The following is a 20,716-nucleotide window of genomic DNA, read 5'->3' as shown; positions in this document are numbered from 1 at the left end:
TAGGCTTGACAATTCCGACATTGAGTAAGATTATGGATTTCTCCATGTCTCTTGAAATTGTCCCACTTTATTCGCACGTTAAATAAAACACGTGCTTTTTCCAAACATTTCAAATTATTTACTTTGGTACGATCAAAATGTACTATGTAATTTTCTTGGTGTATTCCAGTTTGATTAATTTTTGACATTTGCCTTTCGTTTCATCAAAATTACTTGGTTGGGAGCAAAACCAAGTGATTCTGACAAACATTCTTTAATTTCCTCAATAGTTTGGTCATTTGAAAGACCTTTCAAAACAGCCCTAAACGGTCTCTCGTTTTTGGCATCAAAAGAATAAAATTTATACATCTTTTCAGTCAAATACTGTAAAAGATGTTTATGGCCATCAAGAGATTCGGCCAAAATACGAATTTCACCTTGGCGGCCAATTATAAAATTAACTTTCACATTCGACAGAAACGATGAAAGCTCTGATCGAAATGCTTTGAAATTTGCTACATATACCACAATAGGTGAAACTTTAACCTTCTTCATAACGGCTTTATGCTCAGGATGAGAAGTTTGAATTTCTTGATCCCCAACGGAAGAAAGAATATCATACCTGTTAGTCGAAATTTCAGTGTCACTTGGAGGAGATGCCTCACGTTTCCTTGAAGCCGCATCAAAGCGAGCTTTTTTATTTTTTCCAGGCATAACTGAAAAACTTCACTACACTTTCACTTCACTATAGAATTTAATTAGAAATATTTCAAACCAAATTTACTCACTAAACACTCGTTAACGTTAAAAACAAATTTAGTACTTTGCGTTTCAACAGGTAGTCTCTCAAGAAGATTGCCTGTTGAAAGCGAAAAACAAAATTTCAATATCTCTCGGTAGTCTAAGACTTAGCCTCGAGCTGTTGGTAAAATGCGACCGTACTGTAGGACAGTTCAAGTCGATCTCTTGCAACAATCCTTTTCATTAGGTATCTACTGCACAGTCTTCCAAGCTGAAATCTTTGCTATTATTTGTGGAGTGCTGGCAGCCCTTCAACAAAAAGTAACTGGGCAAATAATCTATATTTGTTCTGATAGTCAAGCTGCTGTACAACTCTAGGTCGAAGCTAGTCATTGCGTGTCGCACTTGTCTAGAAGAACTTAGCATCATGAATACTGTTAATCTTCTTTGGGTCCCTGGACACTCTAACATTGCTGGCAATGAATGGGCAGACGAGCTTGCCCGAAGTGGTGCATCAATTAATTTTGTGGGTCCTGAGCCCGCGGTACCTATTCCTGAGTCTTGGATAAAACAAAAGATCTGCTTTTGGGCTTTATCTGAGCATAACAGGTTGTGGACAAATCTTGACTCCTGTCGCCAAACAAAATTGTATTTACCAAGCTTATCTGTAAAAGTTAGCAACTATCTTTTGAATTTATCAAAAAGGAACTGCAGTGTGCTGATAAGAGTTCTAACTGGCCACTGTAGTTTGAACTATCATTTAGCAAGCATGCATCGTTCCAATTCCTTTGGGTGCGACCTCTGTGAGGGCGATTATGGGTCTTCTTTTCATTTAGTATGTAGTTGTCCCAGACTTGCCCAACTGCGTTACAGGATTTTCGGTCGTCATCTCATAAATGAATCTGAATATAGATCTCTTGATTTGAAAAATATCCTTAAGTTCATTCTCAATTGCGGGAAAGAACTCTAGTGCCTTCTAAATTTTTTTTTGTGGGGACTAGGACTAGGAAGACGAACTTTATGGTTTGTCACTGATAATTCCTAGAACACAAATATCCCATGCTTTTTCTATGTTTCCAATCCTTTCTTTATCCTTTTCCTCTCCCACTCTTAATACCTCCTTCTTTTTTTATCTCTTCTTTCCCTTTTTGTCAGGTAAATGATGAGAAGGTTCCTGCGGTTAGGCACAAATCCTCCACATGTGAGGGGAACGTGCCGTTATAAGCCATGGCTTTTTAGCCGACCTACCTGATACCTGATACCTATGGGGTGAAAAAATTCGAAGCCAGATCCCCCCTCCCCCACAACCAGTCTGATGATGGAAAATGGTTTATTTCCACTAGTTAGAAGTATTCCATAAGTTTCAGATGGCTGAGTTGAGGGAGGTTATTCTTGTTCTTTGAAGCAACAAAGTCTGAGAAGGTACCCGGGTACCCTGCCGAGTACATAACGGTTATCTACACTCTTGAACATCTTTTATTGGAGAGCTTTTTAGCCGCAATGGTACAGAGTCCGCTATAACAAGCGGGTAGTCGTGGGTCTTAGAGGGAATCTCAGTAGAATCAGAACATTTTGGTTGTCAATGTCTATTCTTGAATACCCTAGAAAGTATCCTCTTAAGATTCCTTCATAAGCATCCCGTTAATCAGAATATTGTTTGTTTTTTTTCCTCAGCCCGTTTATGTGGTATTCCTTTGTTATTCCAACAGTATTTTTTAATAATAAAATCGAGAACACGATACATTTTGGCGGTACTTACCCGATCAGGAAAGGATAACAAAATATCACGTTACCATATTATGGAATTATTTTTTCGAAAAAATTTACGTTACAATTCTGATATCACTACACAGAACATGTCAATTTCCGCAGGAGCTTTACATTTGTTAAAGCAAAGGTAGACCGGTTTGGAGATGTTATTGTAACTCATGTACAACCCAGAAAATAGATCAATAAAATTATTCATAAAACTACTTCCACCGTTTACAACAGTCAACAAATGTGTTACGTTCTCCTGATCGAGTGAAGCAACTTAGCAACGATTCTCTCTGTTGTATTTCTTTATGACCACTTATGTTCACAACGTCACTAATCTAAATTCATAGTCTATATCGCTACAGAGACGTTGTTTTTGCTGATATTGATGTTACTTTCGAATGATGCTTAATTTTTTGCACTTAATGAGCAACCAGCTGTCCGGGGAAGTCTCATAAAAACGATTTATTCTCTTGAACCTACATTTCAGATGAACTAAAGAATTGAAATATCATGTGATTCTTCAGATGTTCATCAATGATGTCTTTAGTAAAATTCCATGAAATTTATTATTTATTTTAATTTTTCAAAACTTTTAAATTAAAAAAAAAAACATTTCCTGAAAATTTTGGAAATTTGATCGGAAAGATGACACAGACAAAAATTGTAATGAATTAAATGTTTTTTTTTTTTTGGAAAAAAATACATTGGAATATTTTATTTAACATAATAAAACGAAAGTTAACCTCTAAATCAGCGGTGCGAGAGAGTAGTGGTAGATCATGTTGCGGTATTCTAGTTCAGGTTTCAGATTGAACTGTGGACAGTCATGTGGAAAAGTCGTGATGAACTGTTGACAGTCATGATTACAGCTGAAGATTGAACAACAAATGAAGAATACAAAGCATAAAGAATGAAGTCGTTTTTTAGCACGTTTAGAAACGTCCTCCTTGACGGTAATTCCGGATCTTTCAGTAAGCGGAGGATTGTTTTTGACTAAGTCTTTTACTCAATAAACACTGGAGCGGTTTTAGTTCCCAACACACGTTGATTCGAAAGTCCGAAAAAAATTTTTTGAACTAGCCCAATATCGTGTGAAAAAAATGACACGATAATTAAAAAATCCGCGTTTAAAACCGCGTCATTCAAAATTCCGCGTTAATTCGAAAATCGGCATAAAAATACCTACTAAAAAAAGTCTGCGTATAAAGGTTCGATACCCCTCCTTTTTCTGGAAAGCGAGGAGAGGGGGGGGAATCCTATACAAATAAAATACAAATCTTTGCATAACTCAAGAACTAATCAAACAAATGGGAGCGATTCTGACGTGTGGAGGTTTTGGCGGCGAGAAATGTTTCTGTGGTGATTAGACACCTCTCCATCCTCTGAAAGGGAGGGCTTCCATGCAAATGAAACACAAATTTCATAGTTATAAGCGTAATTTGAATTTTTTTAGCAAATATTGCCTATTTTATTTGAAATTTGATAATTTCTCCGTATTTCTCGGAAAGTTTTACGTAAGAAACACTTATCACCCCGAAGTATTATGAAACAGTCTCGCGATATTTAATTTTTTTTTCGAAAATACTAATAAATTTCGTAATTACTTTTTCTTACAATTTATAGATGTAAGACACTCGAAAAATACTAATGGGTGGGTTTTGAATAAAATAAACCAAGATATCCGCAAAAATATTGTTTTTAACAAGAAGTGTGGCATTTTTCGGCAAATGTAGCCAATTTTAGGTAAAATTTGATTATTTCATCGAATTTTTCGGAAAATTTTACGAAAGAAACAACTATCACCCCGAGCCAATCTGGAACAACATTTTTACGAAAATAGCTTTAAATTTCGAAATTATTTTTTTGTAAACATGTTATAACATGCTCTTGATTGGCTCACGGGGTGATACGTGTTTCTCACGTAAAATTTTCAGAAGAAGTACGATGAAACTATCAAATTTGGAATAAAATTAGCTGCATTTGTCGAAAATTGCAAATTTAGCTTTAAAATACAAAAATAATCTAGTTGCTGAGATATATATGGCAATAGGTTCTAAGAATCTCCCGAAAGTACTCTTCTTTGACTTAAAAAAAGCATTCGACACTATCGGCCATGAGATATCGCTACAGAAGCAAGAGTATTATGGAGTTAGAGGAATTCCAAATGACCTATTTCGTAGCTATCTTTCAGGAAGAAGGCAGTTGTTCGCGTAACTGGGATAAATAGTTCACTTACCCCAATGACTGTTGGAGTTCCGCAAGGTAGTGACTTTGGGCCACTGGTATTCTTCCTCCATATCAAAATTTACCTATACTTAATATAGACGGTAAGTCCTTTGCTGGGGATACTTCGATTTCGTACGGGGATACAAATCCTGAGAATATAATACGTCAAATGAAGGGCGATTTGGTTACCCCTTCATCGTTCATAAGGAATCACGCACAGAATCAACCAAAAAAAAGAGAACTTATATACACTTTTTGTTAAAAATAAATAGTATTAATAAATAAATTAAAAACATTGGTGGCAATATAGTTGCCACTGCCCAAATTCCGGCTAAAATCGATCATGGCTGCAAAAATTGGTGGCAATATAGTTGCCACTAATCGATAAAGGGTTTCAAGTTTTCTTCAACGACAACCTGTTCTCACTGAATCTGTCCAAGGTAGAAAACATGCAATTGCATTCGCCACCGTATATCATGACACTACAAACTGATCTAGTAATACAATCAACAACGATAGATAAAGCTGAAACTTTCAAACATCTCGGAGTAGTAATAGATTCCAAATTAACATGGAGTGATCATTTGCAATCGCTGCAGCGGAATATCACATCAATGTGCAGCATACTATGGAAGGTCGCCAAGTTTCTACCATCCAGAACTTTGATTTATCCAATCGAGACTACAATACCTAGTCTCATTTTGGAAAGCTGCAACAAAGTCTCGCCTGAAACCCTTGCCAACTGTTAAAACTGCTATCTGAGAGCTGTTCCTAAAAAGCCGAGGTTATACTCAACTGTGATGTCGTAATCAAAACCTGGAACGATCATCACACAGATAATTACTAGTGAACTCTACAATGTTACTCATGTGGTCAACACATACAGAAATGGCGAAGAGATCGGTTTCACATTTCAGCAAGAAGTGTTCTAACTAGAAAACTTAATTTATAGTAGAACCCGAAAAAAAAATCAGAGAAGCTGTAAAATCCATAATACATACAAAGATTCACCTATATATAATTTAAAACCGCCATGCGTTCACCGTAATATCAACCAATTCCTTCTAAACCACGGGCTCCCTCATCAACTGTCGGAGTTTCGCCGAGACGTACGCTACAAAGCACTATAAGAGTCCGTGTTGGCTCTGCTTCAGTCGTGATCCACAAGACGAATCACCATAGCTTTACTATACCCTGCCAATCATATCGTCTCGGTCCTGTTGTTAGAGCCATTGGCAGAAGTCTCTCAGCCTGTACTTTTAACTACGCGTGAATTTGAAATGCCTTGCCTTTGAAATGTCTCGTTTTCCGTGGATCAGTGTGGATGAATTCGTACTCTAATTCAGAGCCCCAATACCATCAATCAGCCATCGTAGTTCAACCGGGACGCATGCAACAAGGCACTATGAAAGCCCCTGTTGGCTCTGACCCAATCGTGATTCTCAAGACCAATTACCATAGTTATAGTGTACCCTACCCCCAATGTCGTCTCAGTTTTATTTTAATCCCTACTAGTGAAATTTGGTATACTGTAGATTTCGATATTCAAATCTCATGCAATTCAAATATGCTGTAATTCATTTTTATACCCACGCTCCAACAGAATATTTGAGTATCTGGAAATTACAATGCAGAAATTTGAATCTCTTACACGATGAGTCCAGCGACGTTGCAACGCGGTCGGATGCACAGCTCCAATTTCCCGCGCGTGTTTTTCATCGCAAATAGCAGTTTATGCGAAAAAAGGCCTGTCTTTGTTTACCAACAATCGATTCACCGTCGCTGCGTATACATACATTGTTGCTTCTGACGGTCCAGAGTTGGAATGCGCGCACATTTTCGACCCGCCTTGACTTTGCTGCAATTTTTGTACGATATTACTCCTATGTGTATAATATCAAATTCCGGGTGTATAATATCAAATTCCGAGAAATTTTTGCCTTTTCGAACAAACGCAAAATACGATGTTGACGAACGTTCCGACCTGAAATACGCCGTCACCTGCAGGAATGTGGAAAATCAGCGAAAAAGCGAGCCGGCTGGAATAGCAATTAATTTCCAGCTCAAGCGGACAGTTTGTGTTTACAACACTTAATGCCTTCCAACACTCGTGCGTTTTAAACACATGCACATGCACAGTTAATTTGTTCGCTTTATGAGCTCTATGAGCCGAGGAGGAGGGCAATGAATTGATTTTCCTGCTGGATGCACAAATTTCAATACACGTCAGGAACATCGTGCCAAAATAAACCAATTTACAACGCAAGAGCCTTTCAAGCAGGAGAAGTCAACATTGTGGAAGCTATTTTTGGATTGATTTAGAATCATACGGCATATATTTTAAATCAGGTTCGAACTTGTACAACAAACAACATCTTACCATCAAATCTCCAACCAGTTCCTATTCACAGCAGATAAATTTGGCGATGTTTTCCCCGCTGACGATTAATAGGAATAGATGAGCATGCGCTCTTTGGAAACGCACACCCCTTCCCTCCTTACTCGGCGTACATTGGACGCAGCATCAATTGCATATTAAAAGCGAACGAAGGGGTTCTTATTCAATATAGAACGCAGATTTCTTTGTTGTGAAAAGTAACAAGTAAACAAAGAAACGTAACTGCGAGATAAGACTCATTCCTCGATTTTGTATTCTAGTTAACAAAATTGCAGGATTTTAAAACGCTTCCATATTTTGTATAATGATTTTTTTTATATTATCTTTATCAAACTGTGACGAAAACTTCTGGTAAAATAAAGAGACAGAAACTCTCCGAACTGCAAAGCTGTTTTTTGTCAAAGTAAAGCTTCATACATGAAAATGAATGTGGTACTGCCATCCATTCAACGAATACAATGCAGAATTTCAGCATCATGAATAAAAGTCTCGATTCAAACGAAAAAACTGCTTTGGAATTTTAGACTCGATTACCGGGATTTTTTTTACTGTTTGTTGAAAATATTTATTATGAAATTTTACCTTTATAATCCCTTGCAGCACTTTTATTACCTTTATTACCTTTTGTCCTTTCTGGTACGTTTGGGACATGTCCGAGTTGAGTGAAACCAATCAGTGTAAAATATATTTTTTGCTTCTCGAGAATTTATCCCTTTTTCAAAGAAATGATTTCTGGTTACGCCACTGCATCATTCAAGTTACATAACGAAAGACAATAATTATTTCACGTTCGTTAAAGGTGAATTTGTAAGATAAAAATGGTGATTCCCTTACCCGGAGTGGCAAATTTTTCGATACTCCGGATAATCGAGTCCGACCTTTATTTCAGAAATAAATGAATTTTGTTAGTGCTAGTTAACCTTTCTAATAGGTTCGAAAATAGAAATCACAAGGACAAATTTGTATCACTTCTGTGTTAACATTGTAGCTAAAAACCGGTATCATCCAGAAAATTTCATTTCATAGAATTCTGCAAAAAAAAAGGAAAACCATAGGCGCAGCTCTATTATCTTTCAAGGTTTGTTAACAGGCTTGCCAGAGCTAAGGAAATTTCCGTAGATCTGCGAATTTGTTTCAATTCTTCGGATGAACAAGTATACGGAGATTCCACAGAAATCAGGGAAAATCCGTAAAATCTATGGAACTACACGAAATAACTCTGGCATCTCTGTTTGTTAACCATTCCAATATTGATACATGGAACCATATATCATATTGGTATATAATTTATACTAAATAAGAACTCCCTAACTATATTCTTATTGACATATTTTCTAAATAACTTGTACTCTCGAACGAAACCAGCAGTTAAGCTATCCTGGAGAAAAAGGTTATATTTTCTGTAAATGCATCACATTTTCCTGCGCAACCTTTAAATTACTTGTCCAGTCCAACGAGTCGGATCAGCTAAGTCTTAGTAAAAAATGACAACAGGTCATAATAACATCTGGCACCAATATATTCCGCTGATAGAACTTGACATTCGTATTTTTCGAACACAATTTTTGCTGCCAACTGTTATCATAAAGAACACTTGCAGGACTAATGCTACAATCCTACTGACACTAACAGTCTCTCGCTAGCCAGGATTGGAACATACGACAACTAGCTTGCTGGACCAGTATTGGACCTCATTAACCAGCCAAGAGGCCTGACAAATCAGCTCAGCCATCTCGAAGAAGTAGGTGTTAATTTGTTCATCACACACTAATACACACATACACATACATTATTCATCGAGCGCCGAGTGCGTCTTGAGCTGCCCGACAGATCAGACGTATTTTCGGTTGCTTGTGGACTGGTCTTTGACTGCCTATAGCTTCAAAGTTTGTGTTTTGTCAGTGTGTCTTTTAAAGACTACCTGGAAGTTAACTTACATCTGTCTTTCTCAAGACTACCTATTTCTTTCTTTCTCAATACTTTCAATTTGATATTATTTTTGAACTTTTTTCGTATCACCTGAAATGGCAGGACGAAAAAAGAAACCACGCATCGCTACGGGGAGGAAAAGAGAGGCATCTCTCTCTGAAACTGGCTTAAGCAGTGAAAATTTATATGATATTCTGCCTGAGCAAGAAGCCGGCGAAATTGAAATGTTCGAAAGTAAAACTATTCAAAGTGAAATTTCTGTAAAAAAGGAGAAAGTTCCACCTATTGTGGTAACTATTGCTTCTGAATTTAATATTTTTAAAAGAGAACTTTCTACGTTTCTCTCCGACGTCAAAGTTACTTATCAAATTGGCCGAAGAGGCGAATGCCGTTTACTGGCCCAAACATTGAAAGATTGGAATCGTCTTATTCAGTATTTAACTGAAAAGATGTATAATTTTTTTTACATATGATACAAAGAGCGCCAAGCCGTTCAAGGTCGTATTGAAAGGTCTCACCAACGATCAAACCGTTGATGAGATCAAAATTACTTTGACAGAATTACTTGGTATAGCCCCTACCCAAGTAATTCTGATGAAACAAAAATCACGAGGCGAAAACAGTCAGCGAACTGGAATTTCCCTTGTAAATTATTTAATTCATTTTAACCGCAGTGAGGTTAATAACTTAAAATTTTTTGAAAAAGCACATGCTTTATATAACGTGCGTGTAAAGTGGGAAGTTTATAGGAAGTTTGGCGGAGGTGAAAAGCATATCACCCAATGCCGTATTTGCCAACGTTATGGCCATGGTTCAAAGTTCTGTAACATGGACCAAAAATGCCTCATTTGTGGAGACTCTTCTCACAAAAAGGACACATGTCCTGTGAAAGAGAGTAAAAATTTTCGCTGTGCGAATTGTAACGGCAACCATATGTCAAATTTTTACCAATGCCCAGTCCGTTTGGCAATTGTTAAGGCAAGGCAAGGTAAACAAAATTCAAATTCTCAATTAAAACCAACTTCAAAACAAAATTCTCCAAGCGTACCAGTGACGCATAGTTTACCTACTCCTTTGCATACACGTTTAACTTATGCACATGTTACAGGTAGTTCGAACATTCTACCGTCTAGTGTTGGTAGTTCGAAAATGACCGTTAATATGGGTAAGCAAAACACGCTAGAAAATAATTGTACACCTATTACTCCAGCTAATATTGCTGCCGAAAATATTTTTTCTAATGTCAACTGCCTGGGGCCTATTACGGCAGGTAAACTTTCTTTTTTGCAGCAGGCAATGTTCGATCTTATGAACGCCATGTTGCAGGCAAAATCAATGTTTGAAGCCATTCAAATAGGCCCAAATTTTACTATTAAAATTTTTTCTAATTTAAAATTTAGCAATGATTTTAAATAAAACAATTAAAATATTAAATTGGAATGCTCGCTCATTGAAGGCCAATGAGAATGAGCTTTTTAATTTTTTAACAGTAAATAATGTGCATATTGCAATTATTACTGAAACATTTTTGAAACCTAACATAAAATTAAAATATGATCCCAATTACGTGGTTCATAGATATGATAGGATTCAGGGTTCCGGCGGTGGAGTTGCAATTGTTATTCATCGCCGAATCAAACATCGTGCTCTTCCCCATCTTGAGACGAAAGTTATTGAAACTTTGGGAATTGAAGTTCAAACTGAACTTGGGGTTTTTATTTATTGCCGCAGCATATTTACCATTTCAATGCACACGCGAGCACAAAAATTATTTTAAAGGTGATTTACAAAAACTCAAAAGAAATCGTTCGAATTTTTTTATAATCGGCGATTTTAACGCTAAACATCGTTCATGGAATAATTCTCAAAGTAATTCCAATGGCAAAATTTTATTCAATGATTATTCTTCAGGATACTATTCTATTTTGTCTCCGAATAGTCCTACATGCTTTTCTTCTGTAAGAAACCCTTCAACAATTGATTTGGTGCTTACAGATCAAAGTCATGTATGTAGTGATTTGAACACACATGCTGACTTTGATTCTGACCATCTTCCAATAACTTTTTCTTCATCGCATGAATCAGAATTTTTTACCTGCAGAAATAATTGAAACTAACATGAATGAAGTAAAATCAATTATTAAAAATTTCAAAAATATGAAAGCACCTGGTGACGATGGAATCTTTTATATACTAATCGAACATATCCCTGAGAGCACAAGGGAATTTTTAGTGAAAATTTTTAATTGCTGCTTCAAAATTGCATATTTTCCCATTTTATGGAAAAATGCAAAAATTACTCCAATTTTAAAACCGGAAAAGAACCCAGCTGAAGTTTCAAGTTATCGACCAATCAGTTTGCTTTCTTCAATAAGTAAACTGTTTGAGAGAATTATTCTTAATAGAATGATGTCACACATCAACGAAAATTCAATTTTTGCAAATGAACAGTTTGGATTTCGCCATGGGCATTCCACAACTCATCAATTGCTCAGAGTTACTAATATGATACGAGCTAACAAATCTGAAGGTTATTCCACTGGAGCTGTTCTTTTAGACATAGAAAAAGCATTCGACAGTGTTTGGCATAAAGGTTTGATTGCGAAATTGCAAACTTTTAATTTTCCAATTTTCCTAATCAAAATTTTAAAAAATTATCTTACTGATCGAACTCTGCAGGTTGTCTATCAGAATTCAAAATCTGATAGATTTCCTGTCAGAGCAGGTGTACCTCAAGGTTCAGTCTTGGGTCCAGTCCTGTACAACATATTCACTTCAGATCTTCCTGATTTGCCTCCAGGATGCACAAAGTCATTGTTCTGCGATGACACAAGCATTTCCGTAAAAGGAAAAAGTCTTCGTGTCATATGCAGTCGATTGCAGAAAAGTTTAGATATTTTTTCTACCTACTTGCAAAAGGGGAAAATCTCTCCCAATGCTTCTAAAACTCAAATGATAATTTTTCCGCATAAGCCTAGGGCTTCTTTCCTCAAGCCAAACAATAATCACGTTGTCAAGATGAATGGGGTTATTTTAAGTTGGTCCGACAAGGTTAAGTACTTGGGACTAATTTATGAAAAAAAACTTATTTTCAAAGAGCACATTGAGAGTATACACGTCAAGAGCATCAAATATACGAGATGTTTATATCCTCTCATTAACAGGAATTCTAAACTTTGTTTAAAGAACAAACTTTTGATTTACAAACAAATTTTTAGACCAGCAATGCTTTATGCTGTACCGATCTGGTCAAGTTGCTGTTCAACAAGGAAGAAAACGCTCCAAAGGATTCAGAATAAAATTCTGAAAATGATTTTAAAGCGTCCTCCTTGGTTTGGTCCACTCGAATAACATAGACTTACTGGTGTTGAACCATTAGAAGCTATGTCAAATAAAATTATTAACAATTTTCGTCAAAAATCGTTGCAATCCCCAATTGCTACGATAAGCTCTCTTTATAGCCAATAAGTTAGCAATTAAGTTAGTTGTAAGTTTACTTCCCGTTTTCTGACAAGTAGGTTTAAATCCCTACGAATGATAAGTCCTAATTGCAAAAGCAAACAAATCCTAACAATTAAAATTACAAACTTTTAACAGTGTTGAGAAGTCACCATTTGTGATTGGACACACATACTCATTATTTACTAATATTTATCATAAATACTTAAGCTACTAACAAATCTCCCCTTTAAAAAAAAAATCATCGAGCGGAGTCGAATAGTACATAACACTAGACGATCCAAGTCTCAAATCAATTTTGAGTTTTTACGCTTCTACGATTTTTGATAGCTTAAAAGGATAACCCAGAATTATTTATTTATCATCCTATGACGGAATGTGTCGAGCGGTTGATCAACAGTTTCCTTTTATTTTTATTTTACGTGTTCAATTAACCTCTTTACGCATAATGGCATCATACAAAGCTTGAGTGCTCAATAAAAAGTTTACGTTTTTTACCGTTGACGATTTTTTCATAAGCGCAAATAAGTAAAAGTAATTGAACGTTCCACCGGCTGACTCACCTTTTCGTCGTCCGAACGGCCCCAGGAAAGCAACTCCCTTCCCTATCACGTTATCATCAATGTACTTCATGATCTTCATCGTGTCTTCGGGCCGCTTCGGTGTGACAAACGCTGGCCGTGGTTTGACCGGTCGCAGCGGGAAATCATCGCCGCTCAGCGACAAGCTTTTGGTACGGCTAGCCTTTTTCAGACTCATCGTGGCACCACTGCAGTGCTGACCCTGACGTTGGTCAGTTCCCGTATCGTCCTGGGCAGCCAACTTTAACTACTATTTGTATCTACTTTTGGTGTACACAATGATGTGCTAAAACCCACTTGGATCCTTGCTGCGGTTTGGACCGAGTGGGATATTTTGCTTGATTCTGAAAGCTCAAATTTCGACCGTAACTACATGGACGTTTGCTCGCAGTAAAAAATGAAACAACGGGTATTCTCTTTAATTCTGACAGATGAAATACTGTTGTATTGCTGGTACACTATGATACTGCTAGATAAACGCTTTTACACATAAACATTCACTATACACTAAAGTAATGACACCAGATATATACATTCACATTATATTTTGTTGGGTAATAAAATTTCGAACGATATAAAACAATCACTGTTATTCCCAGGTGGTGCGCCGCTATTCCAAGCTATTCCAGGTGGTGCGCCAATATTCGGGACTCAACAAACGAACCGAACACTAAATTTTAGGACCAAATCTTGCACTTTCACCGACACAGTAGATCCGGTTTTCCGGTTTTTCTTTGTTCTAATGCACACCTGTTATGGCTGCGATTACACTTGTCACTTGCCTAAAACGCTCGATATTTTCCCTCTTTCATTTAGCATGTGCTCACTAGTAGTAGCAGCAAGCGGACACTACTATCAACAATTCTCAACTGTATGGCAACGAAGAAATAGTTTCACAGCTTCCACCAGAAGACAAACAGTCTCATGTCTTACTAAGCTCACAGCGAACGCGTACTCAGCCGACGAAATGCAAAACTCGAATGTTTTGGTTCGTTACGAGCATTCAGCATGCAGAAGAAAAAAAAAGCACGCGTGTCAACTTCTCCTGAGTGCACAGAGAGAAGCGGGAGAAAAAGGAAAATGTACGGCCGCATGAACACAGAGCATGTCGAATGAACGAATGAACGCAGCGTAATTGTAAAAGAAAAAAACGAAGTATGTCCAAAAATACAAAATATATTTTTACCTACTATTAACGTTTCATGGAGTGAACGTCGTAAATATCTTAACTTTACTCAAAGTTGTTATATATTTTCCATCAAAAAACATGCGTTTTTCATTTGTGTGTCATTCTTTTTGGGGCAAACATAGAAAATATCTCTTGGTCTCATTTTGAAGGGCATACTTGACTCTATAAAAGGAGGAATTTTCAAAAAAATATGTTATTTTTCAAATTAGAGTAAATTCAATTTAACAACAAGACGTAAATTTCAATAATTTTATACATTATGCATATAAAATCACCCAGATTTATTTTTTGGTATTTTTTCTCATAACTAGGAATAATTACGTTTAATTTGATCCAAAAAGATTGAAAATCGATCAACTGGTTTAAAAGTTATGAATTTTTTTCAAAATTAAATACATCGAACACAGTCGTTTTTTATGGTCACCCTATTTCGAAGTTGGTCACGCAAAGTGCTTCAATTGTGCTCAAAATCGCAGAGATGGATCTATGTTGAAAATAATCAAACCCGTATTGTTAGGGGGACTATCTCTACAACTTTGTAGAAGAAAGTTTTTCTCTAAAATGTTGCTATGGAATGATGTCGCTATCGTCCGCAAAACCTAGAAGCATGTGAGCATGTGAGACGATGTTAGCTTAGCTTAGCTTAGCTTGACTGACTGCACATATCAATGCACAGTGGTACAGAACGACAATTTAAGCAGACATGGGGCTTTCGATGCAATTTTGTGATTTTACAGCCATTTTTTTTTCTTCATCTATAGTTTATTTGACACGGCACAAATACAATTCAATGTTTAACGGCGCCAATTGTATCTGGTAGCTTACTTTCTAAAGTATCTTAATAACTAAAAGCAAATTTTTTATCCTCGCTGCCGACTACGAGCTGAAACTAAATCTAACTTAAAGCTAGAATATTTTGCATTAAAAGCACAGGTTTGCTGTTTGATGGTTTTCATTGCCATAGGTAAGCAGCATATTAAATTTGTTCCGCTGCTGGGCCAAGATATTACGGACTGGCATATTGTGTTGTTTCCATCGGGCCTTGAGAGTATCGTGCGGGTCTGATTGCTGTTTCCGGATCCGGGGTCTGACGTGTTCTTGTCGTTTGGTTGCATGTAGGCGGAAGGGGATAGGACTAAACTGGGGCGTGGATGGATTTCAGGAAAACGTATATAAGGGACATGTAGGATAGGTCACGGCTCGCCAAGACATCACGAACAGGAACAGCCGGCTGCCTACCTTCGGCCTGCAGGGAAGATATTAATCTAGACCTGGCGTCACGGTGTACAGGGCATGACCAAACAACGTGCTCTATGTCGTGATAACCTTCACCACAGGCACAGATACCACTTTCCCCGAGCCCAACACGACGGAGATGCGCGTCAAATCTATAGTGATTGGACATAAGCCGGGACATCACGCAAATGAAATCCCGACCTACATCCAACCCCTTGAACCACGGGTTCGTCGACACCTTGGGGATTATGGAATGTAACCACCTTCCCAGTTCCCCCTTGGTCCAAGAATTTTGCCAACTGATGATCGTATTCTGACGTACAAATGCGAAAAATTCATTAAAGGCAATTGGTCTTTCATAAATATCACCGTTTGTTGCTCCCACCTTAGACAAAGAGTCCGCTTTCTCATTACCCGGTATCGAGCAGTGAGAAGGGACCCACGCTAAGGTAATCTGAGTAGATTTTTCGGATAAAGCACTCGGATGTTCCCGTATTTTCCCCAGGAAATACGGAGAGTGCTTAACATCTTTCATCGATCGGAGAGCCTCAATGGAACTGAGACTGTCCGTAAAGATGAAATAATGATCCGTGGGCATTTTTTCGATAATCCCTAGGGTGTACTGAATTGCAGCTAATTCTGCGACGTAAACAGAAGCAGGATTATCGAGCTTATGGGAGACGGTTAAATTGTTATTGAAGATACCGAAGCCAGTGGACCCATCAAGAAGTGATCCCTCAGTGTAGTACATATTGTCGCAGTTGATGTTTCGATATTTATTGGAAAAAATTTTAGGGATCTGCTGCACGCGTAAATGATCCGGGATTCCACGAGTTTCTTCTATCATGGATGTATCGAAAAACACAGTAGAATCAGAAGTATTTGATAAGTCGACACGATTTGGAATATTCGAAGAAGGGTTAATATTTTGGGACATGTGATGGAAATACAATGTCATAAAACGGGTTTGAGAATTAAGTTCGATGACCCTTTTAAAATTTTCAATCACGGGACGGTTCAAGACCTCACATTTGATTAGAATACGAGAAGACAGGCTCCAGAAGCGGTTTTTCAATGGTAGTACTCCAGCTAAGATCTCCAAACTCATCGTATGGGTCGATTGCATGCAACCCAAGGCGATACGCAAACAACGATATTGTATTCGCTCCAGTTTGATCAAATGTGTGTTTGCTGCGGAGCGGAAGCAGAAACACCCGTACTCAATAACGGACAGTATCGTTGTTTGGTAAAGCCTTATAAGGTCTCCTGGGTGGGCTCCCCACCATTGTCCGGTTATTGTACGAAGAAAATTCACTCTTTGTTGACATTTTTTCATCAGATACCTCACGTGACAACCCCAGGTGCCTTTAGAGTCGAACCAGACACCAAGATATTTGTGTACCAAAACCTGAGAAATCGTTTTACCCATTCATTGTGTATGAAGCTGAGCAGGTTCATGCTTCCTAGAAAAAACTACTATCTCAGTCTTCTCCGGAGAGAATTCGATACCTAGCTGTAAAGCCCAAGCAGACAAATTGTCCAAGGTATCGTGCAATGGTCCTTGCAAATCGGCAGCTTTGGCTCCTGTAACAGAGATTACACTGTCGTCTGCAAGTTGTCTTATCGTGCATGAATTTGCCAGACATTCGTCGATGTCATTTACATGAAAGTTGTAAAGAAGGGGGCTTAAACATGAGCCCTGGGGAAGACCCATGTAGCTAATGCGAAAAGTTGCCAAATCGCCGTGCGTAAAATGCATGTGCTTTTCGGACAACAAATTGTGCAAAAAATTGTTCAAAATTGAAGAAAATCCTTGTCGGTGAAGTTTACCCGAAAGAATGTCAAAAGAAACGGAATCAAAAGCCCCCTTAATGTCCAAGAATGCAGACGCCATTTGTTCTTTGCGAGCATACGCCAGCTGAATATCTGTTGAAAGCAACGCAAGACAATCATTCGTCCCTTTGGCGCGGCGGAAGCCAAATTGAGTATCTGATAGTAGACCATTTGATTCGACCCAAAGGTCTAAACGACGGAGTATCATTTTTTCCATCAATTTCCGGATACAGGATAGCATTGCAATCGGCCTATAAGAGTTGTGATCAGAAGCTGGTTTCCCTGGTTTTTGGATGGCGATCACCTTCACTTGCCTCCAATCCTGCGGTACAATGTTTTGCTCCAGGAACTTATTGAACAAGTTCAACAAGCGCCTCTTGGCATTGCCGGGTAGATTCTTCAACAAGTTGAATTTGATTCTATCTAACTCAGGCGCGTTATTGTTACAGGACAGGAGGGCAACTGAAAATTCTGCCATCGTAAAAGGTGATTCTATCGCGTCGTGACCCGGAGACGTATCGCGAACAAAGTTTTGCGCAGGAACAGAGTCCGGACATACTTTCCTGGCAAAATCAAATATCCACCGACTTGAAGACTCCTCGCTTTCGTTGACCGTTACGCGATTCTGCATTCTTCGGGCTGTGTTCCAAAGAGTGCTCATCGATGTCTCCCTCGACGTCTCGTTCACGAACCGACGCCAATATCCACGTTTCTTTGCTTTAGCCAGGCTTTTAAGCTTGGTATTAAGCTCCGAATACCGTATATAGTCGTCGGGTATACCTCCCTTCTGGAAGGCCAAAAACGCGTCGGATCTTTGCGTGTAGACATCGGAGCACTCTTGGTCCCACCACGGAGTGGGAGGCCGTTCTTTGATCGTTACGCCGGGATATTTCTTCGTTTGTGCTTGCAACGCGGCGTCGAGAATCAAGCCCGCGAGGAGGTTGTATTCTTCAAGTGGTGGATGATGTTGAATCGACTCGACCGCTTTTGAAATCATTTCCTCGTATAACTTCCAATCGACATTCCGTGTGAGGTCATACGGAATGTCAATTGGTCGCATGCGAGTTGACCCGTTATTAATTGAAATAAGAATAGGCAGATGGTCGCTACCGTGAGGATCGAGGATTACCTTCCATGTGCAATCCAACCGTAGCGACGTCGAACATAAGGATAGATCCAAAGCGCTTGGGCGCGCTGGAGGTTTCGGGATACGTGTCATTTCACCGTTGTTTAAAATAGTCATGTCGAAGTCATCGCAAAGGTTATAGATTAAAGAGGAGCGGTTATCATTGTAAGGGGAACCCCAAGCCACACCATGAGAGTTGAAGTCTCCCAAAATCAAACGTGGCGAAGGAAGAAGTTCTATTTAATCAAAGAGCAGCCGTTGCCCAACCTGTGCTCTGGGAGGAATATATATTGAGGCAATACAAAGCTCTTTACCTTGTATTGTCATTTGACATGCGACAACTTCGATGCCTGGAATCGAGGGGAGGTTAATACGATAGAAAGAATAGCACTTTTTAATCCCTAAAAGTACTCCTCCATATGGGGTGTCTCGATCAAGGCGAATAATATTAAAATCATGGAAGTTGAGATCAATATTTGAAGTAAGCCAAGTTTCAAAAAGGGAAAATGCATCGCATTTGTTTTGATTTATCAAAACTTTAAACGAATCAATTTTTGGTAAAATACTTCTACAATTCCACTGTAAGACAGAGATAGAATCCTTCATATACGCAGTTGAATTAGGCATCGAAGGATACAATCGCTGCAAGGAGGGGCCATTGGGCAGTCAACTGCTTCAAAAATGATCTAACTGTTGGGAGGAATGCTGTAAGAAAAATTTTAATTGGATCGGGTACATTGAAATTTTCAAAAATCCAGTCCACAATGTCAGAAAATTTCACTAATCCAGAGTTAGTTTCACCAACTGGATGTGCAATGTTCCTGGCAGTGCTGGGAACTCCTTCTGGGACTTTAAATTTGCAAGCCCAGGAGGAGTTTTCTTCGGTTTTTCCGCAGCACTGTTTGGTTTGTTCGTACTTTTCATTACACTTTGGGAAATCTTAGGACCTTTACGGGGAAGTTTAGGAGAAGAAACATTTTTCCTCTTCCTAGACTCCCCAGGATTGGCATAAGATGTTCCCGCTGATGAATCGTCGGAATCGGTTTCATCAGAGGACAACAGATCAAAGGGGTTCGATGTTATAGTAGAAGTGGTCACGGTCTTCTTCAGCATCTCAGCATAAGAACGCTTTGAACGCTCCTTAAGTGACCGCTTGATTTTATCTCTGCGCTGCATGTACACCGGGCATGTGGAGAGCTCATGCTGGTTTTCCCCACAGTGAATACATTTTTCAGCATTTTTACTGCAAGAATCTTCCGCATGAGTCTCCCCACACTTGCTACATCGTGCCTTATTGCAGCAGTAGGCGGCTGTGTGGCCTAACTGCTTGCAATTGGTGCAATTCATAACACGGGGTACATACAATCGCACAGGCAGACGAACCCGGTCGATCGAGACGTGGCTAAGGAGTGCAGATCCGGCAAACGTAACGCGAAACGAGTCTGATGGAGTGTAAACTTTTTTACCGCCGACGAGAGACATGGACCGCAATTGCTTACAATCCAAAATCTTCGCCTGTGTTTCGGTATTTTTGAAGCAACCGGTTGCGCTTTTTAGGATACACTCGACAGACAGACTCGAATCGGTTATGACACCGTCGATCTCCACGTCTCGTGCGGGTATGTAAACGCAATACTCGCGTGTGAAGAGCTCAGAGCAAGCGATAGCATTGGCCTGTGTCAGATCACTGACCACGAGACGGAGCTTGTTAGGTCGGACCTTGGAAATTTCGGTCACGGCCTTGTACCCCTTCGTCAGGTCTTTCGAAATTTGCAGTATGTTTAATCGCTTTGAATTCACTCCTGCCTTTGGACGAAAATAAATAGTATAGCTGCCCTGTTGAGATCCGTCCGGGTAAAGCCTGGGGCGAGGGGGGACTGGAGAATGAACAGGGGAGGGGGTAACAGAAGGGTCAGGGTCAGGGGGGCTCGGGGATGGTGGCACGGGAGGCGAGGGATCTATATCCATCGCGCTAAATGTAGTGCACTAGCGCACTAGCGCCGACAAGAACACGTACCTATTTACTTCTTCCTTCCAGCAGTGGTTGTCCGATCGTTCGAAGCTGCACCCAAAGCAGCCAGCAGCACCAGTACAGCAGCACCAATACAGCCACCAGCAGTGAGCCGGGTGTGAGATCACTCAGCACAGCGACACGACTCGACTGTCAAATGATGGCCTTGAATTAGAAAGATCTATTCACTGTGCACAGATCAAAACTGCAGCTGGTATTTTGCACCAATACAGCCAAAGTTGCGAGCCGG

General features: G+C 39.1%; 1 protein-coding gene across 4 annotated transcripts in view; it reads right to left on the bottom strand.

The window, feature by feature from the left end:
• LOC129719614 (uncharacterized) overlaps window positions 1-14,039 on the bottom strand; it is a 122,177-nt gene extending 108,138 nt beyond the window's left edge. For all 4 annotated transcript variants that reach the window (XM_055671009.1, XM_055671012.1, XM_055671016.1 and 1 more), the window contains exon 1: window positions 13,054-14,039. In XM_055671009.1, coding sequence (XP_055526984.1) covers window positions 13,054-13,249 — 196 coding nt within the window. In that variant the 5' untranslated portion in view covers window positions 13,250-14,039. The remainder of the gene's footprint in view (window positions 1-13,053) is intronic.
• Window positions 14,040-20,716: the final 6,677 nt, after the last annotated feature.

This window comes from Wyeomyia smithii, chromosome 1 (genome assembly GCF_029784165.1).
Source record: "Wyeomyia smithii strain HCP4-BCI-WySm-NY-G18 chromosome 1, ASM2978416v1, whole genome shotgun sequence".
Classification (NCBI taxonomy): domain Eukaryota; kingdom Metazoa; phylum Arthropoda; class Insecta; order Diptera; family Culicidae; genus Wyeomyia; species Wyeomyia smithii.
The sequence above is the reverse complement of the archived record's forward strand: the minus strand, read 5'-3'. Positions and strand labels throughout refer to the sequence as shown.